Below are 27,093 nucleotides of genomic sequence, written 5' to 3'. Positions count from 1 at the left end.
AATTCCCCAGCCAGCGAATTCTGGGAGTTGAAGTCCAGACATCTTCAAGTTGACAAGGTTGAGAAACACTGTCCTAAACGAAAGTCAATCCTGGAGCCAACCAGAAGTCTGGTTCTCCCCCCATAGAGTCTCCTCCTAGCATGGCATCCTTGTTCCTCTGCTGACCAGAGGTCCGGTTCCCCCACCATAGAGTCTCCTCCTAGCACGGCATCCTTTTTCCTCTGCTGACCAGAAGTCCGGTTCCCCCACCATAGAGTCTCCTCCTAGCGCGGCGTTCTTTTTTCTCTGCTGACCGGAAGTCCGGTTCCTCCACCATAGAGTCTCCTCCTAGCATGGCATCCTTTTTCCTCTGCTGACCAGAAATCCGGTTCCCCCACCACAGAGTCTCCTCCTAGCGCGGCGTCCTTTTTCCTCTACCTGTCCTAACCAAAAAACCCTTATCAATTGTGGAGCCAACCGGCTGCAGGGAGCCGCAACAGAGGGATGAAAGAGCCACATGCGGCTCCAGAGCCACAGGTTGCTGCCTCCCCCCCCCCCCCGTGCCCTAGAAGTTTCTCTACGTTTACTTGATCCCTTCGGCTGGACCTTCCCAGAAAGTGCCCCTTCTTTGAGAATTTCCCTGCAGCAAATGTAGTTTCTGGTTCTTTCGTCACTTCTCGATACCGTTCTCTCTTCCTGACTTACGAAAGAGCTCGCTGAAAAGTCAAAAAGAGAACAATTCTTTTTTCTTTTTTTTTCTTTTGGGTCTGGCCCAGGAAAAGAGAAGTGCAAGAAATGAAACCAAAGCAAAAATGGGGCCACAGAGAGGAACAATGCTACAATTCCCCCTCATTCTCCCCTTCCCTCGTGTGTGTGTGTGTTTGTGTGTGTGTGTAAACATATACCCACGCACATACACCCACTGCAGAAAACAGCTATTTGAAATCCCGGAGTCACGACGGAGGAGTTTATTCCAGATAGACGTAAACGTTTGGAGGGTTTTTTTTGCTTTCAGCTTTATTCTTGCCTTGCTTCAGGTAGTCCTCGACTTACAACGGTCCATTTAGTAACCATTCGAACCGGACTGAAAAATGGGATTTTTATGACCATTTTTCACAGGCTGTTGCAGCGCCCCCGTGGTCAGGGGATCAAAATTCGGTCGTCTGGCAGCTGACTCATATTCATGACGGTTGCCAGGTCTCAGGGTCACCTGATCACTATACGGGATCTTCCCAGGCAGCAAACTCAGGCGGGGGGGGGAGCCAGATTTGTTTAACGACCACATCATTCACTTAACAACTGCGGTGATTCAATAACCAATGTGGCAAAAAAGGGTGGTAAAATCAGGCAAAACTCAATCACGGTCTTCCTTAGCGACTGAAATGTGGTGCTCCATTGCGGTCGTATGTTGCGATCTACCTATATCTCACTGCAACAACATTTGACTCAACCTGGATGTATTTTCATACACTCGTCACAAAAATAGCCCAGAGCACATGACTGTAGATAACTAACAAAACTGCAAATGTTCAAAATAAAATCAGAACCAAGAAAAAAAAAATCCCTAAATTTTCCCTGTTGGATTCTTCCTGTTGTGGCCCACCAGATTCAGACAGTGAGGAGGTTGGGGAGGAACCTGAGCCAGTCCTGGAGTCTGGGGAAGGCTCTAATGAAGGCTCTGTGTCGGAGCCAGAGAGGGGGCCAGGGCCATATGCCAGTTATCAGCTGCCTTCAGAGTCAGACATCAGTGAGGCAGAAGAACAGCTGGAGCCTGTTCCCAGTGTGCGCATGCACAGAGTTGCCAGACGAAGGGAACAGCTAAAGAACAGGGATCGACTTGGGAGTGAGGCCACAGGTGGACGATGAATGGCTCTCCCAGAGGAAATAAAAGAGGAGCGAAAGGGGAGTGGAGTTTGCAGGAAAAAATTAGTTCGCTTAATTGGTTCGTGACTCTCTGAGACTCCTTGCCAGGTTTTGCAGATATCGGCCTAGCAGCTCTCCAAGCCAGAGAAGGTCTGTGACCATAAATCCTCCCTTGAAAGACTTTGATGGATGTGAATGAGCAGAATTCACAACCAATTAATAAAAGGGGTTTTTGTCGATACCAGGAGTTTGCTTCATGCTCTTGGGAAGCCTCGGTCAAAACCTTTCCCTTGAAACCCATTTCATTGCAGAATTATCCATGCTGCATGATATGAATGGGAGTTGTTGTGTTTTGAGAGCAGACAGGGGTTCATAGTCCTTTTCTAACTGGAAATAAATTCCGTAGAGTTTAAAGGACTTCCAAATCGAGCCAAGATACCGAAAAATTGGTAAAAGGGATCAGGTTGAGACTAAGAGATATTTCGTATCTGGAATGCCTGGCTTAGGCTCCCTTATCAAGCCAAGCCATGTTGGCTCAATAGGCCAGAAACTGGCTGAGCTCACGGTCGCACACTAAGCCGTGGACTGTAATTTACAAGCCACAATCACTGGGATCTCAGGTTGCATTTGACCCACAGCTGAATAAAACCAACTGGTTCAGTTGTCGTGCTCCAACCCGCTGTAGGGAACAATGATTCCTATAGACCTCAGGAAAGACTATCTAGGACAGGGGTGCCAAACTTTGTCAGAGTGTGTACAGCGTGACTATTATTTGTGAGACAATCCAGCAGCAAAATAACAGTATACAGAGGTTTTGTCTTTCAAACAGTGGTTTATCTGTAAGGCATATATGGTCTCTCTCTCTCTATATATATATATCTATTAGCTCTGTCTGAAGACGTCTCTGTGGTCATGTGGCTGGCATGATTCAACGCTGAAGGCGCACAGAACGCTGTTCCCTTCCCACCAAAGGTGGTTCCTATTTTTCTACTTGCATTTTGTACGTGCTTTCGAACTGCTAGGTTGGCAGAAGCTGGGACAAGTAATGGGAGCTCACTCCATTACGCGGCACTAGGGATTCGAACCACCAAACTGCCGACCTTTCTGATCAACAAGTTCAGCATCCTAGCCACCGAGCCACCTAACAACTGTGCTACTAACTTAACGAGGTGGCTCAGTGGTTAGGGTGTAGTACTGCAGGCCACTTCAGCTGACTGTTATCTGCAGTTCAGCAGTTCTAATCTCACCAGCTCAAGGTTGACTCAGCCTTCCCTCCTTCCGAGGTGGGTGAAATGAGGAGCCAGACTGTGGGGGCAATGTGCTGACTCTGTAAACTGCTTAGAGAGGGCTGAAAGCCCTATGAAGCGGTATATAAGTCTAACTGCTATTGCTATTAACAAATGCACCGGTTCCCTTAACGATGGTGGCTAAAGAAAGGTTGTAAGATGGAGCAAAGTTCTCTTAATGATGATCTGGCTTAGCCGTGGGAATTTGGGGCTCAATTGTGGTTTGCAGGTCGAGGACTACCATGCAGTCAGGCTGAAGACCGGGTCATAAGTCACTTCAAGACAATCATAATTTTCAACAATCATTAAATCAAAGGTTGTAAATTGACGGGTACCTGCAGCCAGATCTCACAAAGTGACCAATGCAGATTAAAAATGGTTTTTGTTTGGACACACAGTTAGCATAAGCCTCCCAAGTGGGAGGAGCTTCTATGGGAGGCGGGACATCTTTGATCTCCCCATTGTTGATTGGATGAGGCTTTCCCATGGCGTGAATAACCATTTCCTTGGCCCGGGATGCTCAAGTTTGATGATATTTTCCATTTTAATGTTTATTCTAGCCCAGAGTTAATTGAGAGTCTGGCGGCATTCAACTTTCATAAATTATTATCGTTATTAATTCTTCCACCTGTATTGGTTTTCCACCCACAGAATCTTCTTTCTAAAGTCACGCCGTTTTCTTGCCTTTTCTTTTCTTTTTTTTTCTTTTTTTTCAACGTGGGTTGAAAAACCCATTTAAACCATCGAGGGAATATATCATGCTAATGGGCTTAAAAATAATTCTCCCCTGAGAAAGGATTGGGCAGCATTGATTAAAATGCCTGGCGTTTGCTTGCGAGAATGATATTTTACATTCTCCAGGAGTTCAGCAAGAAGAAAAGCTGAATTGACATATCTATAAACAAGTTATTACTTTACTGGCAGGATAATTAGCTAAGAAAAGGCTCGGCGCACTCAGATACCTTGCTGCGGGAATTCAGCCTTTTTAAAAGGCAGATTTTTGCATAGCAGAACTTCCTGGATGGTGGGGTATTTTATTTTTAATCTCTCTCTCTCTCTCTCTCTCTCTCTCTCTCTCTCTCTCTCTCCCTCCCTCCCTCCCTCCCTCCCTCCCTCCCTCCCTGTGTGTGTGTGTGTGAAATGCCACTCATGCATCATCATGAAATCTCGAGAACCGCAAAGCCTACACATCTGAAACGTGGCCTGTATGTTCCTCATTGCTTCTAGGTGCTTGCTAAGAAAGGTTTTTTTGAAATGGTTATTAGTATCATTAATATTTCTTATATTATTATTAACACCCTCTGATGCTAAAGAGTTAGACATTCTACTCCCCCTTCCCATCTGAAAAGAACTCTGTTCCGACTGCCACTTGGGCGTGGGAAGGGAGGAAAGGGAGGGAGGGAGGGAGGGAAGGAAGCAGAAAGGAAGGGAGGGAAGGGAGGAAGGAAGGAAAGAGAAAGAAAGGGAGGGGAGGAGGAAGGAAGGAAGGAAGGAAGGAAGGAAGGAAGGAAGGAAGGAAGGAAGGAAGGAAGGAAGGAAGGGCACCAAATATCTCCTGGTTTGGTGCTTTGCTTCAAAGCAGCTTTTTCAGTGAAGCTTCCCCCTTCAGGACTCCACCCTGCCCAAATAATTTTCCACACTGAAACATTCATCCTGTGCGTTTGTGTGTTTTCTAAAATGAAGAATTTTATTTAAACAATCCCAACACAAAACGAAAATGAAAATAAAGACGATAGAATGACGAGAACGAGGGAGGAAGGGTTGTGGGTACAGAGAGGAAGGAAGAAAGAAAACCTGCATTATTCTCTGCGTTTTTTCAGCCCAGAAAAAAATAAAATCACAGCCACAACCTTCGTACTTGGCCAACCTAACAAAACACCGGCCATTTCTACAACAACAAGCTGCCAGCTGGGGTGGGATGCAGGCTGGAAACCGAGAGAGCAGAATCCAGCTGTGAAGGAGGGGAGGGCCGAAGGTGGAAAAACTAAAAATAAGTCAGGACTTCTGTCACCTCCCGTGGGGATTGAAAACAAAAGGTAGCTTGTCCTGTAAGTTCCGTTGTCTGTACAGGGAAATAAAACAGAGATGTTTGCCAGAAGGTACCAAGAAAAAAAGAGGAAATCCTCCTTTGGCCACAATGACTTCTGTTTGCTTTCTTAAGCCCCGTTGTTTTCTCCAACAATCCACAATGCGGGGTTTGCACAACAAGCTTGAGCCCAGCTCAAACAATCGACCCCTTGCTTAAGCCTAAGAACAGTGTGTGAAATTTCAGGCTGTTTCATCCTGCTGGGATTTCCTTGTTTCTGCGTTGTCTTTCGTCATTCCGGCTGCCTCTTGTTTACCTGGGGAAGCTTTTGACGTTCGCGGTAGTCCTCGTTTTGTGCCAAGTGGGGAAGACCCGGAACTTGGAAAGCAGGCTGTGGTCACAACTTACGTGAGGGTTGGAGTGGTGCTCATGGCCCTTTACAAAAAGCTCAGAAACTCTTCACACTCACACCTCTAATCCCACAAATTGTTCTCGGTGTGTCCAGATATGGATCAGTGGACAACCATTTAAATGGGAGCCAGCTGTGTGCAGCAGCTGCCCAAAAAGCCAACACAGTTCTAGGCTGCATCAACAGAGAGAGAGAATCAAGATCATGTGAAGTGTTAATACCACTTTATAAGGCCTTGGTAAGGCCACACTTGGAATCCTGCATTCAGTTTTGGTCGCCACGATGTAGAAAAGATGTGGAGATTCTAGAAAGAGTGCAGAGAAGAGCAACAAAGATGATTAGGGGACTGGAGGCTAAAACATACGAAGAACAGTTGCAGGAACTGGGTATGTCTAGTTTAATGAAAAGAAGAATTAGGGAAGATATGATAGCAGTCTTCCAATATCTCAGGGGCTGCCACAAAGAAGAGGGAGTCAAGCTATTCTCCAAAGCACCTGAGGGTAGAACAAGAAGCAACAGATGGAAACTAATCAAGGAGAGAAGCAACTTAGAACTGAGGAGAAATTTCCTGACAGAACAATTAATCAGTGGAACAACTTGCCTCCAGAAGTTGTGAATGCTCCAACACTGGAAGTCTTTAAGAAGATGTTGGATAGCCATTTGTCTGAAGCAGTGTAGGGTTTCCTGCCTAAGCAGGAGGTTGGACTAGAAGGCCTCCAAGGTCCCTTCCAACTCTGTTATTCTATTCAGATGGCATTTGATGGAGGGCTTTTTGGAGACATGGAGACATCAAAGAAACCATGGATTGTAACCATGGATCCGGAACTTGGAACACTAATTAATGACATACCTGCAATATGTCTGGGTTGGCACTCATGGTCCTTTAAGGAAGACCCAGCTCAGAAGCTGTTCCACTCTCACACCTCTATCCTCACAAAATTTTATCTGCACATCCAGATGGTATTTGATGGAGAGTCTACTCTGTAAAGATTCTCAGTCATCCTAGGTCATAGTTGTCCCAAAGATGCTTTTTCAGGAGGCAACTGGACTTTCTTTTGAAGACATTTTGCTTCTCATCCACGAAGCTTCTTCAGGATGGTGGGGAATGGAAGGATTTATATTCCTTGCAGACTGCTGGTCATTTGCCTCCTTTTAGAGGGTCGTGGAAGCACTTGGAGGTTTATCGGTGTCCTCAGGGTCATCTGAGTTAGTCCTCCTGGTTCCTGTAGTCTGCAATTTTGTTCTGGAAATGCATTCCTACTCCCAACCCATTCAAAGGGCGTCCATCCTTCCATTCCCCACCATCCAGACAGAGCTGAAGAAGCTTCTTGGATGAAAAGTGAAACATCTTCAAAAGGAAAAAAACAACTGACTTGCCTCCAGAGGTTGTGAATGCCCCAACACTGGAAGTCTTTAAGAAGATGTTGGATAGCCATTTGTCTGAAGTAGTGTAGGGTTTCCTGCCTAAGCAGAGGGTTGGACTAGAAGACCTCCAAGGTCCCTTCCAACTCTGTTATTCTATTCAGATGGCATTTGATGGAGGCATGGAGACAACATCAAAGAAACCATGGACTGTAGCCATGGATCCGGAACTTGGCAAACTAGTTATGACATACCTGCAATATTGAGTTTTGTTCTGGAAATGCATTCCTACTCCCAACCCATTCAAAGGGCATCCATCCTTCCATTCCCCACCATCCAGACAGAGCTGAAGTAGCTTCTTGGATGAGAAGTGAAACATCTTCAAAAGGAAAAAAACAGCCAAGAAAGTCCAGTTGCCTCCTGAAAAAGCACCTTTGGGACATTCAATGGAGGGTTGTTGTTGTTTTTTTAAGATGTGGAGACATCGGAGAAAGTATGGATTGAAACCACGGATCCAAAACTTGGAAAACTAGTTAGGGGCACCCATACAACATGACTGGGTGATGGAGTCTCTTCTGAAAAAGGTGGGACAGGTAGCCATGTTAGTTTATTCTGGAGATAAGTGTGATGTGGACTTTGCAGGCTATGGTGCAAGCTCCACCTCTTTTGTGACATCATCATGCTTGCTCAAAAGGGGTGGAGTTTGTTCTTTTAGCCAATCACGCGTGGCCACCACCCTCCCAACAGACATCTCTGATTTTTTGCTTCCATTTTTAATTTTATGACTGACAGAGAGGACGGAAACTGCTCCCAAGTCAGCTGTGATTGGGTTGCATCCAAGCTCAGGAAAATCAACAAGACAATGAACTCAATATTCAGTAAAGTCGACAAATAAATAAGGAAACGTTTAGGGAAATAAAGTCAGCCTCAAAATATTCAGTAAAGTCAACAAATAAACAAGGGAACATTTAGGAAAATCAACAAATGACTTTATTCCATAAAGTCAACAAATAAATAGAACATTTAGGAAATTTAAGTTAGCAACAAAATATTCAGTAAAGCCAACAAATAAACAAGGGAACATTTAGGAAAATCAAGTCAGCAACAAAATATTCCATAAAGTCAATAAATAAATAACAGAACATTTAGGAAATTTAAGTTAGCAACAAAATATTCTGTAAACAAATAACTTGGCCTTCAGGAAAATAAACAAGCCAGTTTAAATAGCAGTCAAAAAACTGCCTCAAGTTGATTTCTAACTTTTTCCAACACAATAAAATACTAAAAAAAAAAACCACCTTTTTCCATCCTGCATTCCCCCCCCCCTTTAATTTTTCATATCTTTATTTTCATTGTATTTTATGCTGCAATAAACTTTAGTAAAACTTTTAAAAAGAAAAAGAAACATGTGTAAGTTGCTTCTCCTCCATTGGCTGGATGTGTAGCCTGTAAGTGCAACAATGCTTTTTCACACGTGTGCCCAAATTCTAGGTTTTGCTTAGTGACCGTTAGGTTTTTGAGGAAGTCAGAGAAAAGCACAAACAGAAGTACTAGTTCCTTCCCTTCTTCATTACCTCTCCTCCCTTCCTCCCTCCCTTCCCTCCCTCCCTCCTCCTTTCTGTCCCTTCCTTTCTTCCTCCCTCCTTTTTTCTTTCTGTCCCTTCCTTCCTCTCTCCTCCTTCCTTCCTTCCTTCCTTCCTTCCTTCCTTCCTTCCTTCCTTCCTTCCTTCCTTCCTTCCTTGAGAGTACTTGAGAGACCGCCTGCTGCCAATTACCTCCCACAGACCCATTAGATCTCACAGGGTTGGCCGCCTCCGGGTGCCATCTACCAGCCAATGCCACCTGGCTATTACCCGGGGGAGGGCCTTCTCTGTGGCAGCTCCGGCCCTCTGGAATGAACTCCCCGCAGGGATCCGGACCCTCACCTCTCTCCAGGCCTTCCGAAAAGCCATCAAAACCTGGCTTTGCCGGCAGGCCTGGGGATGATGAGTTCCCTCCCCTCTCGACATGTATGGTTGTGCGACTGTTGTCTACTTTTATTATTTGTATTTTGTCTTTTTATGTCCCCCTTTTTCCCCCTTGAATTGTTCGCCGCCCTGAGTCCTCCCGGAGAAGGGAGGCATACAAATAATAAAATTCCAATTCCAATTCTTTGTCTGTCCCTCCTTCTTCCTCCCTCCCTTCCTCTCTCCCTCCTTTCTTTTTTCTTCCTGTCCCTTCCTTCCTCTTTCTTTCTTTCTTTCTTTCTCCTGATCAGTGTCCAAGGTGAATAAGTTACACTGGCTAAGCAACAGAGCCATTCGACTTTTTCCCCCCAAGATAACGATTGTTATTTGAAATTCCTTGTTATTTGAGATTGCGGTTGCTAATTGGGTGTTTCTCAGATAGCGAGATGGGCTGATAGAATTGTTATAGGATTTTAAAGGAGGTTTTTCTCTATTAAATCATGCAACAAGCAGTCTCTGCTGATACATCTTTATAGGCCAAGTGGTGCAATAACCAAATTTACACAAAAGGGGTTTGCATGTCTAATATTGAAACCAGCGCAATCTCTTTACTTGGCAAGGACGAGTTTACAAACTCTCACATTTCCAAGAATTTTGTCACAGGGAAGATAAGTCAAAGTAAACTTTAAAACGTGCAAGGAAAAAATAAGAAAAAAAACCCAGGAGATTGCTGAATTGTTCACCGTCTTGCGTGATGAAAAGTACTCGAAAGCTTGAAAATGTATACATCGTTTTGTTAACCTGATTAAGATGCTGTGTCAAGACCTTTGCAGATTTTTTTTAGCATTGCTTTTTTTTTAGTTTGTTAAAAAAAAAAAACCTTTAGCAAAACGTGATTTGGAATTGCAAAATAGGGTTGGAACCCATATAGTCAGGGAAATGAGAAGCATTTTTTGGAAATCAGGGTTGCAACCAACATAGATGTTATGGCTCACCAGCAGCCAGCAGAGTCGGCAGCAGATTCGGACAGTGAGGAGGTTGGGGAGGAACACGGGCCAGTCCTGGAGTCTGGGGAAGGCTCTGAGGAGGGCTCTATGTCGGAGGCAGAGAGGGGGCCAGGGCATATGCCAGTTATCAGCTGCCTTCAGAGTCAGACATCAGTGAGGCAGACGAACAGCTGGAGCCTGTTCCCAGTGTGCGCATGTGCAGAATTGCCAGACAAAATGAACAGTTAAGGAACCAGGGATGACTTGGGAGTAAAGCCAGATGATGAATGGCCCCTCCCAGAGGAAATAAAAGAGGAGCGAAAGGGGAGTGGAGTTTGCAGGAAACAATTTGTTCATTCCCACATACTTACCAAGTATTGCAGCATCTGAAAGATATCGGCCTGGCCGCTCTCCAAGACTGATAATGATCGGTAATTGTGAACTATCTTGAAAAAACTGTTGGCAGGACTTTGCTGGAAAGGTAAAAGGTAAAGATGAAGGTTCCCTTCACACATATGTGCTAGTCGTTCCTGACTCTAGGGGGCGGTGCTTATCTCCCTTTCAAAGCCGAAGAGCCAGCGCTGTCCGAAGATTTCTCTGTGGTCATGTGGTCGGCATGACTAAATGCCGAAGGCGCACAAAACGCTGTTACCTTCCCACCAAAGGTGGTTCCTATTTTTCTACTTTCATTTTTTTACATGCTTTTGAACTGCTAGGTTGGCAGAAGCTGGGACAAGTTACGGGAGTGCTAAGGATTCGAACTGCTGAACTGCTGATCTTTCTGATCGACAAGCTCGGTGTTTTAGCCACTGAGCCACTGCGTCCCTGGCAACTGTGTTGATAACTTAACAAATGCACCGATTCACTTAACGACTGTGGCTTTTAAAATAGATCAAAGTTCTCTTAATGACAACCTGACTTAGCCGGAGAGAAATTGATTGTAAATTAAATAAAAATGGGTTTATCGGGATGAGGACTCGGCTGCTGGGGAAGCCCAGTTCAGAACAGTAGAGGAGAGGCGTTTGAAACCCCCAAAGTCCCTGACCCCTAAGCCTTGCTCCTAATTCCTGAAAGGACCCCATTATATGGGTCAAGCATTTGTTCTCTGCCAGTCTACGCTGTAAAACCTCCCCCTCCCTCTTTTCATTTCAACCTTGTTACTCCTGGCAGGGATTTTTTTTTTTAAAAAAACCCTCTTTTTATTTCCAAGGCCGGCTAAATGGTAATCCAAGATGCTGAGACTCAGCTGCTGAATCCGTCCACTGTTTTATGGGAGCAGACCTGAAAGCTCGGAGCAAGGGGGGTCTTTTCCAAAAGGCCAATTTCTCAACCCAAGGAGCAGGGAGCATGTGGGACAGGAAGTAGTTGCACGGCGCTGGCTGGCAAGGCTACACTTTTGTGAGGTTCCCCCCACCCCACCCCCTCTGCTGCGAGAGATGGCAGGAGGAAGTCTGAGGAAGTAGGGAAAAAGGAGTTATTCTCGGTGTCAGTGGGAGGCTTTGTGGAGGGTGGGCAGAGAGAGAGGGAGGGAGAGAGACGGGGGAGAGAGACATGATTTGCTTTTTAAAGAAGTGGTGGAATTATATTCTTAGCTTTTGTCGACTGGCAAAGGGGAGGCTTTAATAGGAGCTCGGAGCTGCGGTGAGCATGGCAGTGGTTTTAAATAGAGTGGGTTTTGTGTGGAAGAGACTGATGCTCCTGCCAAGGGCTGGCCATCTGCCTTTCATTGAGGGGAAGGGCTCTGGAGGGGGAGGGGGAGAAGAGGAGAAGGAGGGGGAGAAATGGAGGGGGAGGGAGGAGGAGGAGGAGAAGAGGAAGAGGGGGAGAAGAAGAAGAAGAAGAAGAAGAAAAAGAGAGAGGGAGAGAGAGAGAGAGAGAGAAAGAGAAAGAGAAAGAGAAAAAAAGAAAAAGAAAAAGAGGGAGGAGGAAGGAGGAGGGAGGAGGAAGAAGAAGAAGAAGAAGAAGAAGAAAGGAGGAAGAGGAGATGAAGAGGAGGAGGAAGAAGAATTGAAGAAGAAGAAGGAAGAGAAGAAAGAAGAAGAGGAGGAGGAGGGAGAGGAAGGAGGAGGGTGAGGGAGAGGAGGGGAAAAAGAAACGGAGGAGGAGGAGGAATTGAAGAAGAAGAAAAAGAAGAGGGAAGAAGAGTGAGGCAAGGAGGAGGAGAAGAAGGAAGAAGGAAGAAGGAAGAAGGAAGAAGAAATAATAATGATCTTTGAGGTTTTGTAGGGAATGTCTTTCATATGAACTTACTCCTCCTTCTCCTCCCCCTCCTCTTTCTCCTTTTCCTCCTCCTCCTTCTCCTCCTCCTTCTTCCATCCTCCTCTTCCCCCTCCCCCCAATCCTGGTTACCTAGGTATGGATGAGCCATCTTTATGGACTCCTCATAGTACATTGAAATATAAATCCAATGAACTTCAAGTTCACACCCAAATGCTAATACGGCAGAATTTAAACCCAAGTTGAATTAGGGAGCTAAAGCAGTTCTTTGCTTTTTGAGTCTCGGAGGCACCGCTAGCAATGTCTCTCCAGGGTTGTGTGTCCAGTTTGGGAATTCAACTGGAGACCTTCCGCATGGAAAGATCCTACTCTCCCAGTGATCCACAACTTTATCTCTTCCTTGGTGTCTAAAGGAGATTAGAAAGTCCTCTTGGGGGGGAAACATTGTCTTGTTTCCACAAGTCTTACCTAAAACGTGGTTTGTTTATGGTTTAACACCTTCGGTAAACCCAGTTATTGAGAAATTGGGTGGGCCGAGAGCAAGGAATCTTCCTTCTGTCAAAAGTGACCCATTTGGGGAGGATAAAGGTCACAAAATGGGTTCGAGTCCCTTAACAACGAAGTTTCTAGCCGCAATTGTAGGTGTTAACCAAAGGTGGCCTTCAGCCGATTCACACTGGCTCGGCCAAAGCAGTACTGGAAATCGCGGGTGCGCCTGGCCACCTGCCCCAGCTCTATGCTCTCCTATTTAGGCACGTTTTCAACCCCCCCCCCATGCGTGCAAGCCATGTGTGAGTTCAAAGCGCATGCGTGGAAGGCCAAGCACATGCGTGGAGGGGGTGCATATGAGCGCGCAAGCACGCACACTCACATTTGCAAACCGATAAAGTAAGTGAAGGCCACCCCTGGTGTTGTGAAGAACCACTTGTGTTTTGAATTTTTTCGGTTTTCCGTACTCTCTTTTCACCAGCTTGGGGAGCTTCTGCAGGGAGCATCGCCACAGATTGCGAAAAATCACTTTCTTGGCTCCAACTGCGCCGCCCTCAAATTAACAGTGAATAGTTCCTAACGAAGTTTATCCTGCTAATGTAGCTGGTGACACCTGGCCTAGCAAATGATTACATTACTTCTCTTCTGGCAGGGCAACTTTGCTGCCAAAAGCCACGTTCAATATTCGGTGTCAGCTCTTTTCAATGGCCTTTTAAGATTTTAATGCAGAATTAAAATGAATGCATTTTTTTTTCACCCAAATCCCAGTTCGGGCATAAAAGAAGGGGAAAAAATGTTCCAGTCTGCATAAGGGAGCTTCTTATGGATATAGAGAACCTAGAACATACAGTAAAATAATAGAGTTGGAAGGGACTTTGGAGGTCTTCTAGTCCAACCCTTTATATTGTTATAGAATGAAATAGAATGAAATGGAATGGAATGGAATAAAATAGAATAGAATAGAATAGAACAGAGGATAAATGGAATGGAGTGGAGTGGAATAGAATGGGATGGAATGGAATAGAATAGAACAGAACAGAACAGAACCTTGGAGGTCTTCTAGTCCAACCCCCTGCTTAGGCAGGAAACCCTACACCACTTCAGACAAATGGTTATCCAACATCTTCTTAAAAACCTCCAGTATTGGAGCATTCACAAATTCTGGTGGGAAGCAGTTAATTATTCTAACTAGATAAAATGAAGATAGATGAAGATAGAAGATAGAATGAAGAAAATAGAATAGAATAGAATAGAATAGAATAGAATTACAGAGTTGGAAAAGACCCTTAGAGGTCTTCTAGTCCAACCCCCTGCTTAGGCAGGAAACCCTACACCACTTCAGGCAAATGCTTATCCAACTTAATGACCACTTAACAATCACAGTCCTTCGCTTAACAACCATGGCAAACAGGTTTTTTTTAAAAAACAGGGTGTGACTCACTGAACCGCCTCACCTAAATCACAGAAATTCTGGTCTCGCTTGTCGTAGGTTAAGGACTACCTGTATTAGTAGCTGCTCATTAGTTCTGTTACCAACGCCCGGGAAGTCGGATGCCCCAATTCACTTTTCAGAACAGTTAAACAGAAATCTTTTTCGGTGTTTGTGGCTTTTTAAGAAGCAATTCCTTATTCCTTAAAGAAAAAAATCCTCCGGTGTTCTATTTTGTTCTGCGTTCGGAGTCCGATTGGGTTGAATAATTCTTTGACTTGGCCTGGCTGAGAAAACTGTGCCCCCTTTCTCCCCACAAACTGTTTGAAACAATTTGGGTTGCCATGTTGTAGAAAAGATGTGGAGACTGTAGAAAGAGTGCAGAGAAGAGTAACAAAGAGGATTAGGGGACTGCAGGCTAAAACATAGGAGGAACAGTTGCAGGAACTGGGCATGTCTAGTTTAATGAAAAGGAGGACTAGGGGAGACATGATAGCAGTGTTCCAATATCTCAGGGGATGCTACAAAGAAGAAGGAGTCAAACTATTCTCCAAGGCATCTGAGGGCAGAACAAGAAGCAATGTGTGGAAACTAATCAAGGAGAGAAGCAACTTAGAACTGAGGAGAAATTTCCTGACAGTTAGAACAATTAATCAGTGGAACAGAAGTTGCCTCCAGAAGTTGTGAATGCCCCAACACTGGAAGCCTTAAAGAAGATGTTGGATAGCCATTTGTCTGAAACGGTATAGGGTTTCCTGCCTAGGCAGGGGGTTGGACTAGAAGACCTCCAAGGTCCCTTCCAACTCTGCTATTGAAATTATTCCCCCCTTCTGATAACTGGCAATGCGTGTTCCATGGGGGGGAGGGGGCAGCCTTTAAAAATAGCCCCGAAAGTTTCAGATAATTGAAAAGCGAATTGCTGGACAGAGAACTGGGGATAGGACATTTGTTTTCACGAACAATTTTTTTTTAAGAATACTAGTTTTTAGCTATAGTGCGGGAGCCGTGGGGCAGAACGGGAAGAGTGGGGGAGGAGGAAGACAAAGGGGTATTGTGGTTTTTGAAAAGCCTAAGGGTTGAAGTGGGAATGTTTATCAAAGCTCAGCCCAGGATTCAATGGGGGTAGTTACAGTTCTGCAGAGTTCAAGGTCTCTCTCTCTCCTGGTTACAATGGAGATTCGGTTGTATGTTTCAAGTCTTGCTTCTCCCTGACCCCGGTTAAATGGTTGGTTGGATTTATGAGGGCTGCACAAATTCATTTAGCATTTTAAGAGACCTAGCAACATTTTATTTTATTTTTTTAAAAAAAATCTATGCTGGGAAGCCAAAACGCTATTTAGATTGATCCACAAACACCCTGAAAGCTTCACTGGAGATCTTCCACCGAAATCTCCTTTTAAATGAAGCGCCTATCGCAGGCTCTTTCATCCCTCTGCTGCTTCCAACCTGGAAGCAAAAAAATGGGCAAGGGGGGGTGCATGCGGGGAGTGGGGTCACACGTGCATTGCATTATGGGTGCGGGCGCACGGGCGCACTGTTTAGCACGCTTACGGCATGCAATGGCGAAAAAGGTTAGCCATCCCTGATATCAGTGGTGGGATTCAAATAATTTAACAACCGGTTCTCTGCCCTAATGACCAGCTGGGTAGGTATGGCTCAGTGCTCAAGAGAGTGGGTGGGCATGGCCAACTCAATGTCACTCACATCGATGGGCGCTTCGCTTTAGCTGTTACAATGGAATAAGGGTTAACTGGAGAGGCAGTTTCTGTAAGCAGGACAATGAAGATGAGGCTATAAACAACGCCAGAATGTTTCCTTCCTGCCTTCCTTACAGGATTAGCCCTGTAAAATGGGGAAAAACAAAAGGAGATTTCTTCCAACAACCGGTTCTCCCAACTGCTTAGAAAATTAACAGCCGGTTCTCCCGAATAGGTGCGAGCCGGCTGAATCCCACCACTGCCTGATATATAGGCTGGAGAACAGCTGGTGGAACTGTATTCATTAACTGTAGTTCAGTCTCTATTGACCAATCAAGCGTTCTGAAAATAATTGAGCCGAGGTGGCGCAGTGGTTAGAGTGCAGTACTGCAGGCTACTTCAGCTGACTGCTAGTTCAGCAGTTCGGCTGTTCAAATCTCACCGGCTCAGGGTTGACTCAGCCTTCCATCCTTCCGAGGTGGGTAAAATGAGGACCTGGATTGTTGGGGGCAATATGCTGACTCTGTAAACCGCTTAGAGAGGGCTGAAAGCCCTATGAAGCGGTATATAAGTCTAACTGCTATTGCTATTGCTAATCAACTTTTGGTGTTCTTTTTACAGGATCCACCTCTGAACCCTGATAAAGGCTTCGAAGCACAGGTGAGTGTTGGCTCTTTCATTGCATACAAAAGGGTGAAAACGTGGTTTCAAATGACAGGATGTTTGGGGGAAGACTTCGGGTTGTCGAAAGGGAAGGTTTCATCCCCATCATGGATGGAAGTTAGATTGCCTACAATGCTGGGGGGTTTTTTCCCTTCTAATTCAGGGGTGTCAAACTCAATTTCATTGAGGGCCGCATCAGGGTTGTGCTTGATCTCGGATGGGGGGGCGTGGCCAGGATGGGCATGGTCAACTCAACGTCACTCATGTTGGAGGCGCCTGTGGTGGCCTAAACGCTCTGCCAGTGAAAACAGGCTCCCAAGGTCCGTTTTTGGCTGCGCCGGCCTCCTGCAACCCTCTGCCAGCCAAAATGGAATGCGGGAGAGCTGCATGCAGTCCCGTGAGCCAGATCTAAGCACCCGGCGGGCCGGATCCAGCCCATGGCTCTTGTGTTTGACACCCCTATTCTAAGGTGATCATTATCAAAGTCCAGGAATCAAAGAAGAGCCGAGGTGGCACAGTGGTTAAAGTGCAGTACTGCAGCACCACTTCAACTGACTGCTATCTGCAGTTCGGCGGTTCAAATCTCACCAGCTCAAGGTTGACTCAGCCTTCCATCCTTCCGAGGTGGGTGAAATGAGGACCCAGATTGTGGGGGCAATATGCTGACTCTGTAAACCGCTTAGAGAGGGCTGAAAACCCCATGAAGCGGTATATAAGTCTAACTGCTATTGCTATTGCTTTGCAAGGAAGGCTCTCTAATAGACTACCAAAACTGGTCATGTGGTAAGAAATTTTAGACGTCCAAGCATGGCTGCCCTCTAGTGGACAAGTGGATTTATGCAGCCCTGATGTGATAGTGCTAAGGCCTGTACTTTAACCGGTCTGATTAGTCATCAGTCACTCCTTTGGGTTAAAACCTGGCTCTTAATATCTTCATAAGTTACAGCTCATTTAGTAACTGTTTGAAGTTTCAACGGCACTAAAAAAAGGAAATGATGACCGTTTTTTAACTTGCAACTGTTGCAACTCCCCAAGGTCACATGATTGAAATTCAGACACTTGGCAAATGGATATTTTAAGACTAGGTCACAGGAAAGGTTCCCCTTGCACTTATGCGCTAGTCGTTCCTGACTCTAGGGGGCGCTGCTCATCTCCATTTCAAAGCCGAAGAGCCAGCGCTGTCCGAAAATGTCTCCGTGGTCATGTGGCCGGCATGACTCAACGCCGAAGCCGCACGGAGCGCTCTTCCCTTCCCACCAAAGGTGGTACCTATTTTTCTACTTCCATTTTTTACATGCTTTCAAACTGCTAGGTTGGCAGAAGCTGGGACAAGGAACGGGAGCTCACTCCATTACGCGGCGCTAGGGATTTGAACCGCTGAACTTGCTGACCTTTCTGATCGACAAGATCAGCGTCTTAGCCACTGAGCCACTCCGTCCCTTATTTTAATACTAGTGGACTTCAACTCCCAGAGTTTCTCAGCCAGCTTTTTGAAGTCCCCAGCCAGGAGTTGAAGTCCACAAGTCTTAACGTGGCCAAACATGGACACTCCAGCAATAAAGCAAGACACCAACGATGGAATTTTATGTACACATTTTTATATCTTGCAGCTTGGAGGCTTAAATCAAAGATAGGATGCGTGTCCATATTTTATAGGCCTCCTTTCCAGTGGTGAAATTCAACTTTTTTTACTACCGGTTCTGTGGCTTGGGGGGTATGGCGTGACTTGGTGGGCGTGGCTTGGTGGACATGATAGGGGAAGGATACTGCAAAATCTTCATTCCCACCCCACTCTGGGGCCAGCCAGAGGTGGAATTTGCTGGTTCTCTGAACTACTCAAAATTTCCACTACCAATTTTCCGAAATACTCAAAATTTCCGCTGCCAGTTCTCCAAACTACTCAAAATTTCCACTACCGGTTCACTGAACTACTCAAAATTTCCACTACCAGTTTTCCGAACTACTCAAAATTTCCACTACCGGTTCTCCAAGCTACTCAAAATTTCCACTACCGGTTTTCCAAACTACTCAAAATTTCCACTACCAGTTTTCTGAACTACTCAAAATTTCTACTACCGGTTCTCTGAACTACTCAAAATTTCCACTACCAGTTTTCCGAACTACTCAAAATTTCCCCTACCAGTTTTCCAAACTACTCAAAATTTCCACTACTGGTTCACTGAACTACTCAAAATTTCCACTACCAGTTTTCTGAACTACTCAAAATTTCCACTACCAGTTTTCCGAACTACTCAAAATTTCCACTACCAGTTTTCCGAACTACTCAAAATTTCCACTACCAGTTTTTCGAACTACTCAAAATTTCCCCTACCGGTTCTCTGAACTACTCAAAATTTCCACTACCGGTTCTCCAGAACCTGACATAACCGGCTGGATTTCACCCCTGATCCTTTCCCCTTTTACGGTTGGGCTGAAGTCAGTTTACAGGCAAATGCAACAAGAATGGCGAAATCCAACCACCCCCCCACCAAAAAAAATCTGCTAACACTCGGCTTCTCCTAGCTCCATATGTAGAACAAAGCTTTACAGTCGTCTGTAATTAAGTAATAATCAACAACTTTCAAGAGGCTGAGTCACGAAGACCTATTAAAGACCTATTAAAATGGTTCATTGAAAGGTAATTCATAACAGCAAGGATTTAGCTTGTAATTAGTCTTAGAATGTTCTTTGATGCTGGAAGTCAAATTCTCCAAGGATCTTAGCTTCCGGTAAACAAGCCAACACTTTGCTGCAAATTTTACAATTTTCTCCACGCTTGTTCCTGTGGGATTCTTCCATTTCAAATTACAGGCAGTCCTCGTTTAGCGACTGTCTCATTTGGCGACTGTCTGGATTGATGGCAGGGAATGGGGAAGTCATTTGGTGAACAATCCTTGCGTTTACAACTTTCGCAGGTCCGGGAAAGCAAAGGGAAAGTAAAGCCATGTTATAAACACAAGATGGAGTTTCGCTTAGTGGCTCCTTTGCTTAATGACTGAGGGGTGTGTCCCAATTGTGGGGGCTCTGTGAAGATGGGCTGAAAAGAGATGTGATATGAAGACACCAAAGTGTTCCAACTTTGGCTTGCTAGAAAGAAGTAATTTGGCGGCTTTTTGGTTTTAACGTCAGGATACCTGACCAAGGAAGTAATCTGCGGTTTATTCCCCCGCCCACCCCATGAATTCAGCTTGTCTGTGGAAAGTCAGAGATCTGGAAAGTTACCAACTAGGAAAATCAAAGGTCTGGAGGGACATTGGGAACGAAGACTGTGAAAATCTTGCATTGCAGTTTCATTGAAGTCTTCTTTCCCTGTTGTTATTCTTAGCTAGCCGATAACCTGCGTTTGCCCCGGTATTTATTTATAGGGGGAAAATGTCTGAACCAAATGTAATTTCTAATGTTGGATTTTCCCCCTTAACAGAGGGAGCCCCCTTGTGGACTACTGTGAAGCCGTTACCATGGCAAATCCACTGCGCTGTACAGTAGAAGCCATTCTACGGCAGTACAGTAGAAGCCATTTGAAGGCACAACAGGCTATATCTTAACAGAACACACACCCTGAGGGGTTTTAGGGGTGCCTTACCGCACACAGTATTTGTTTCCAGAGAGTAAGTCATCTGTGTACCAAGTTTGGTTGAAATTACTCGAGGTGTTCAGAGTTATGCTGGAACATACATACACAGAGCCAGATAGATAGATGGATGGATGGATGGATGGATGGATGGATGGATGGATGGATGGATGGATGATGGATGGATGATAGATAGATAGATAGATAGATAGAGACAGACAGACAGACAGACAGACAATAGGTAGGTAGGTAGGTAGGTAGGTAGGTAGGTAGGTAGGGAGAGAGAGACAGACAGACAGACAGAATAGATAGATAGATAGATAGATAGATAGATAGATAGATAGATAGATAGATGATAGATTAGATAGATAGATAGATAGATGATAGATAGATAGATAGATAGATAGATAGATAGATAGATAGATAGATAGATAGATGATAGATATAGATAGATAGATTAGATAGATAGATAGATAGATAGATAGATAGATAGATGATAGATAGATAGATAGATAGATAGATAGATAGATAGATGATAGATAGATAGATAGATAGATATAGATATAGATAGATGATAGATACATAGATAGATAGATAGATAGATAGATAGATAGATAGATAGATAGATAGATAGATGATAGATAGGGAGAGAGAGAGAGAGAGAGTTTTGAGCATTTGGGGGATTTCTGTCAAATTCCCTTAACAGATAGTCCTTGACTGATGAGTACAATTGAGCCCAAATTTCTTGCGCTAAGTGAGACAGCAGTTAAGCGAATTTTGCCCCATTTTACGACCTTTTTTTACACTGTTGTTAAGCGAATCTGGTTTGCTAGTGAGAAGGTCGCAAAAGATCATCAAATGACCCCGGGTCTCTGCAGCCATCATAAAAGTATAAACTATGAGTCAGTCTGAATTTTGGCCACGTCATCATGGGGATGCCACCATCGTCATAAGTGTGAAGGACATTAGAAGGAGGGCGTAAATATTGAGGTTTAAAGGCAGCAGCTTCCGTGAGCAAGTTAAAAAGAGCTTGATCTCAATATATAAAATGAATCTGAAAAAAAATTTGAGCACCAAATTAAATGCAGGGAACATAATTAAAGCCGTCAATACTTGGGTTGTTCTGATTATTCAGTATACTGCAGGCGTAATTGATTTGGGCAGAAGCTGAATTGGACATTCTTGATTGGAAAACAGGAAAATTAATGACTGAGAATCAGGTTTCCTTTCCAAGCAGCCACGCTCCCTGGCTTGGCTTTGTCAGAAATAAATGTGGGAGGGGATTACTCTTAAGTAAAGCCAGGAACAGAAGGGAAACACAATTTGGAGCCCAGCGGGAGATCGCTACGGAGGGATGTCGGTACAGAAAAGAACTCGGGAAGATCACAGAATCCAAAGAACCGTTGCAAAAGAGAAGCCGCCCGATGAATGCCTGCAGCCGATCCAACTCTCTCCGGGGCCCCTACGCATAACCGTCGAAGGGAAACCGGATCCTAGTTTGACCTGGCCCGCGGCTGTAAAATTGCAATTTCTTGAAAAGGGGAGCAGGGAAACAATCGTCTCAGCGCAAGGACATGAGTGCGCCAACTCAACTGGCATCATCCAAGGCCAGAACGGAAGGTCTTTTGAATGATAGCAGAATGGCAGTTAGAAGTAAGGTGGTCAAAGGTGAAACTGGAGACCATCTAATTGGTGACTGTAGCCCCATGACCCTATGGACCATGTTCCTCCAGGCCTTCCTGTCCTCTACCATCCCCTGGAGTCCATTGAAACTCATGCCGATTGCTTCGGTGACTCCATCCAGCCACCTCCTTCTCTGCCGTCCCCTTCTTCTTTTGCCCTCCATCGTTCCCAGCATGAGGCTCTTCTCCAGGGAGTCCTTCTTCCTTCTCATTAGGTGGCCAAAGTCTTTGAGTTTCCTCTTCAAGATCTGGCCTTCTAAAGAGCAGTCAGGGTTGATCTCCTCTAGAACAGACCGGTTGGATGGCCTTGCAGTCCTTCTTCTTTTGCCCTCCATCATTCCCAGCATGAGGCTCTTCTCCAGGGAGTCCTTCTTCCTTCTCATTAGGTGGCCAAAGTCTTTGAGTTTCATTTTGAGGATCTTTTTGGGGGGAGAGAGCAAATATCCTTGATCCCAGCAATAAACAGCAAGCAGTCAGTTAAATTTGATCCAGATCAGTTTGGAAGCAACCTTTCAAAGTGGAATTTTCCACACGAGGTTGAAAAAACCCCAGGAAGGTGTGACTTGACAGCTGGAGGGAATAGAAGTTGTCACTTTCTTTAAAAAACGGCATCAAAGTAATGACCAGAATAGACTTTTGCCGCCCCCCCCCTTTTCTGAATACATTCATCCCCATCAAAGGGAGCCTTCTTCACAGTTTTGACCTTTTTGAAAATTGCCAGCTTGAGATTAAAGCGACGGACATTCGGGTTTTTTGGGACTTGCAAGTCGGAAGGCAAAATTGTCGAATTGTTGAAATCCAATTTGGACGGTGACCTTGAGGGCCACTCGGGGAAGTTACACACCCAGCCAAGATGGGTGACTCAGAATTGGCCAGTCAAGGGCCAAAATAAACAGTCTACATGAGCAACCAAACTTGGGATTTTCCAGACTGGAAGGGGGGGGGGCTGGTCTAGTCTACAGCTGTTCCAAAAATATCTGCCTTTCCTCTTTGCCCATTCTCTTTTGAGTTGGACGAACGAGAAGTGCATTTGAAATGTCTTCAAAAGAGGATAGAAGATTGGGTGGCATTTTCCTGGGTGGAAAATGAGATTAGAATTAGAATAACAGAGCTGGAAGGGACCTTGAAAGCTGGAGAATTCTGGGAGTTGAAGTCCACAAGTCTTAAAGTTGCCAAGTTTGAACACCTCTGTGCTAGGAATTGCTGTTGTTGTTGTTAGTTACAAAGTCGTGTCCGACCCATCGCGATCCCATGGACAACGTTCCTCCAGGCCTTCCTGTCCTCTACCATCCTCTGGAGTCCATTGAAGCTCACGCCGACTGTTTTGGTGACTCCATCCAGCCATCTCATTCTCTGTCGTTCCCTTCTTCTTTTGCCTTCCATCGTTCCCAGCATGAGGCTCTTCTCCAGGGAGTCCTTCTTCCTTCTCATTAGGTGGCCAAAGTCTTTGAATTTCCTCTTCAGGATCTGGCCTTCTCAAGAGCAGTCAGGGTGGATCTCCTCTAGGACTGACCGGTTGGATGGCCGTGCAGTCCTTCTTCTTCTGCCCTTCATCTTTCCCAGCATGAAGCTCTTCTCCAAGGGACTCAATGCAGGAGTCTTCTCCAGCACCAGAGTTCAAAGGCCTCCATTCTTTGACGCTCAGCCTTCCTTATGGTCCAACTTTCACAGCCAAACATTGCACCTGGGAAAACCATAGCCTTCACTATATGCACTTTTGTTGCTAGGAAGTAGATAAGTAATTCCGAGCCGAGGTGGCACAGTGGTTAGAGTGCAGTACTGCAGCGATTTCAGCTGACTGCTAAGCTGCAGTTCGGCAGTTCAAATCTCACCGGCTCAAGGTTGACTCAGCCTTCCATCCTTCCGAGGTGGGTAAAATGAGGACCCAGACTGTGGGGGCAATATGCTGACTCTGTAAACCGCTAAGAGAGGGCTGAAAGCCCTATGAAGCGGTATATAAGTCTAACTGCTATTGCTATTGCTAATTCAAGGTGAGTTGGACTTTGCTTGCAGCTACGCAGAGATTCTAGGCTTATTGCTCTTTTAACTCTGCCCACAAGTTCTGCCACTGCTTTTACAATACTCCCAATGCCAGCCTTTGCAGAATACAAAGCCAGTCAGGTGTACATCGAGTGTTGGCATAAATTTAGGACTTTGGAAATAAATTTCAAGACCCTTAATTTGGGGAGGGGAGCAGGAAGGGAGTCAGCAAAGGGAATGTGGAACTAGTCTTTAACTTCTAAAGGTAAAGGTTCCCTTCGCACACATGTGCTAAACATTCCTGACTCTAGGAGGCGTTGCTCATCTCCATTTCAAAACTGAAGAGCCATCGCTGTCTGGAGACGTCTCCAGGGTCATGTGGCCGGCATGACTCAACGCTGAAAGTGCACAGAACACTGTTCCCTTCCCACTAAAGTTGGTTCCTATTTTTCTACTTGCATTTTTTACATGCTTTCGAACTGCTAGGTTGGCAGAAGCTGAGACAAGTCACGGGAGCTCACTCCGTTACTCAGCGCTAGGGATTCGAACCGCCGAACTGACAACCGATTCTGATCGACGAGCACAGGGTCTTAGCCACTGAGCCACCGCATCCCTTAACTTCTACCCAAATGCAATTAATCCTGTAGACATTGGAAAGGAGAAGGCATATATCTGGGAAAAGAATTTGTAAACAATAACGGTTCTGTTTTGTTTTTTTTAAAGCAGCTTTTCCATTTATTTCTTTCACGATGCACAATTATTTATTCATCTTAAGTACCATCGCAAGCCTTGAGTTTTTGAGGATGAGTCAGGCTGCAAATCTAACAGTCAGTTCTATAAATCAGTGTGTGCTTAAGCAGATCCTTCAAGCGAGGCTAAAAATAGCCGGGGAACTGTTTTCTTTTTTAAATGCCTTGTATCTTTTTAAGAAAGCAAAATATTTGTACATTTGGGCCCTGTGATACTAGCAATATCTGCTTTACACTTAAATGGCACCTCTAGGAAAGCGATGTTCAGGTTTGAGTGTATTATAAGCTTTACTAATAATCGGTTGAAAGCTGTTGTAGATTTACTGGAAAATGGGTTTTTGGAAAATGTCCCTTAATATGGTCCTTCGACAGGGGAAATAATATTAAAGTACAAATGGGGGGCGGGGGAGAAACCAGCTCAGTCTATATCAGTGTTTCTCAACCTTGGCAACTTGAAGATGTCCGGACTTCAACTCCCAGAATTCCCCAGCCAGCGAATGCTGGCTGGGGAATTCTGGGAGTTGAAGTCCGGACATCTTCAAGTTACCAAGGTTGAGAAACACTGGTCTATATGGACACCATTTTCTTATGCAGTCCCAAAATGGATTAATAACTGTGAATATTTGTAGTTCAGAGTTGAATTATGGAGACTTTGGTGCTCTATTACTGTGCTTGTCTTTTGCAGACATTTTGTGACCTAACTAGGTAACATCATCAGTGCTAGAAGGGAGTGGGGTTTTCAGAGGAGGGAGGGAGGAGGAGGAGGAGGACAATGACTGTGGGGTCCTTGGTGCTCTCTGAGCTTGGTTGTGTTCTTGAAGATGTTTCATTGCCCAACTAGGTAACAGCATCAGTGCTAAGAAAGGAGTGGGTTTTTTTCAGAGGAGGGAGGAGAGGGACTGCGGAGTCCTTGGCGCTGTCTAAACTTGGTAGTCTTCTTGCAGACGTTTCACTACCCAGCTAGGAAACATCATCAGTGCTAAGAAAGGAGTGGGTTTTGCTCTCTTCTGCAAACCCCTTTCTCTTCTAGCACTGATGTTGTTACCTGACTGGCTAGTGAAATATCTGCAAGGAAACAGTCAAGATCACACAATACCCAGGGGACCTCCCCCCCCCCATCACAAAATAGAGCCACCGCGATTTATTCCAGCCCGCCTGGCATAGGGCAGCAGGGTTTCCTGCCTAGGCAGGGGGTTAGACTAGAAGACCTCCAAGGTCCCTTCCAACCAGTGGTGGGTTTCAAAAATTTTTAGAACTTCTTCTGTAGGTGTGGCCTGCTTTGTGGGAGTGGCTTGCTGACCATGTGACCAGGTGGGAGTGGCTTGGCAGTCATGTGACTGGGTGGGTGTGGCCAATTTGTAAAATCTGGTGAAACTCACTTAATAACGCTCTTGCTTAGCAACCAAAATGTTGGCTCAGAAACTCTGGTATTTGAAGCATGCAAGTCTTAAAGCTGTCAAATTACAAGACCCTTGCACCCCAAACCCTTTAGAAAAAAAAAACCAGGGTGTTCAAGCTTGACAGCTTTAAGACTTGTGGACTTCAACTCCCAGAATTCCTCCTCCAGTCATGTTGGCTCAGGAACTCTGGCATTGAAGTACGGAAGTCTTAAAGCTGTCAAGTTACAAGACCCTTGCACCCCTAACCCTTTAGAAAAAAAAAAGCCCAGGGGTGTTCAAACTTGACAGCTTTAAGACTTGTGGACTTCAACTCCCAGAATTCCTCCTCTCGCTCTTCATCTGGATGATGTGCGGACGGGTGGGGGAAGGAAGGAGCTGGAACCGGTTCTAAACGGCAGTGTAGATTTGTGGAACCTCTTCTATAGGAGAGGTTAGAACTGGCAGGAACCCACCCCTGCTTCCAACTCTGTTATATTATTCTATTCCCTAAGATGAACTCTGGTGGGTCAGTTGAAGAAGTAAAAAAGAAGAGTAAAAAGAAACAAGAAATCACGATGATGATGATGATTTTTCTTGGATTCCCATCGAGACCTATCCTTCTTCAACCTACCAAAAGTACAGGATTCAAAGGTCCCACTGTAAGGTCCCGTCTTCACCAATGCTCCGTGCAGGCTGTGCATGGGGGAATTCTTTTGCGTCTGTTTGCCTCCGAGCGGCGCGATGATGACCTCTGATATTGTTCCTGCGAATGTAACGGAGCGTAGGGGTCTCTGCACTCACGCTGGCACACAAATCCTACATGCTGTCAGCGTTGGGTTTTTTTTAGCCTTGGAAAAATACAAGCCGGCCGATATTTCAGAGGTCAGAGTAGGATACATGAAGGAGCCTCTTCTACGGGATTCTAACGGGCTGCCCGTTAGCAACAAGAGGTTGCTAGGAAATCCAGATTTAAAGGATTCCCTTGTGTGGCGAGGATTCCTAAATTTGTCCCAGAGGCCCATAATGCAGAGCCCAGCATGGGAGGGAAGATCTTGGAGTCCTAGTGGGCAACCGTTTAAATAGGAGCCAGCCGTGTGCAGCAGCTGCCAAAAAAGCCAACACAGTTGTAGGCTGCATCAACAGAGAGAAGGAATCAAGATCACGTGAAATGTTAATACCACTTTATAATGTCTTTGTAAGGCCACACTTGGAATATTTGCATTCAGTTTTGGTCGCCACGAGGCAAAAAAGATGTGGAGACTCTGGAAAGAGTGCAGAGAAGAGAAACAAAGAGGATTAGGGGACTGGAGGCTAAAACATATGAGGAACGGTTGCAGGAACTGGGTGTGTCTAGTTTAATGAAAAGAAGGACGAGGGGAG

General features: G+C 45.2%; 1 protein-coding gene across 1 annotated transcript in view; it reads left to right on the top strand.

The window, feature by feature from the left end:
• XYLT1 (xylosyltransferase 1) overlaps positions 1 to 27,093 on the top strand; it is a 170,904-nt gene that overhangs the window by 41,791 nt on the left and 102,020 nt on the right. The window contains exon 2 of the mRNA XM_032230135.1: positions 16,311 to 16,349. Within this exon, the coding sequence (XP_032086026.1) occupies positions 16,311 to 16,349 (39 nt within the window). The remainder of the gene's footprint in view (positions 1 to 16,310; positions 16,350 to 27,093) is intronic.

The sequence above is a fragment of the Thamnophis elegans genome, chromosome 14 (genome assembly GCF_009769535.1).
Source record: "Thamnophis elegans isolate rThaEle1 chromosome 14, rThaEle1.pri, whole genome shotgun sequence".
Classification (NCBI taxonomy): domain Eukaryota; kingdom Metazoa; phylum Chordata; class Lepidosauria; order Squamata; family Colubridae; genus Thamnophis; species Thamnophis elegans.
Note: the sequence above shows the minus strand (reverse complement) of the source record. Positions and strands in the feature narration are given on the sequence as shown.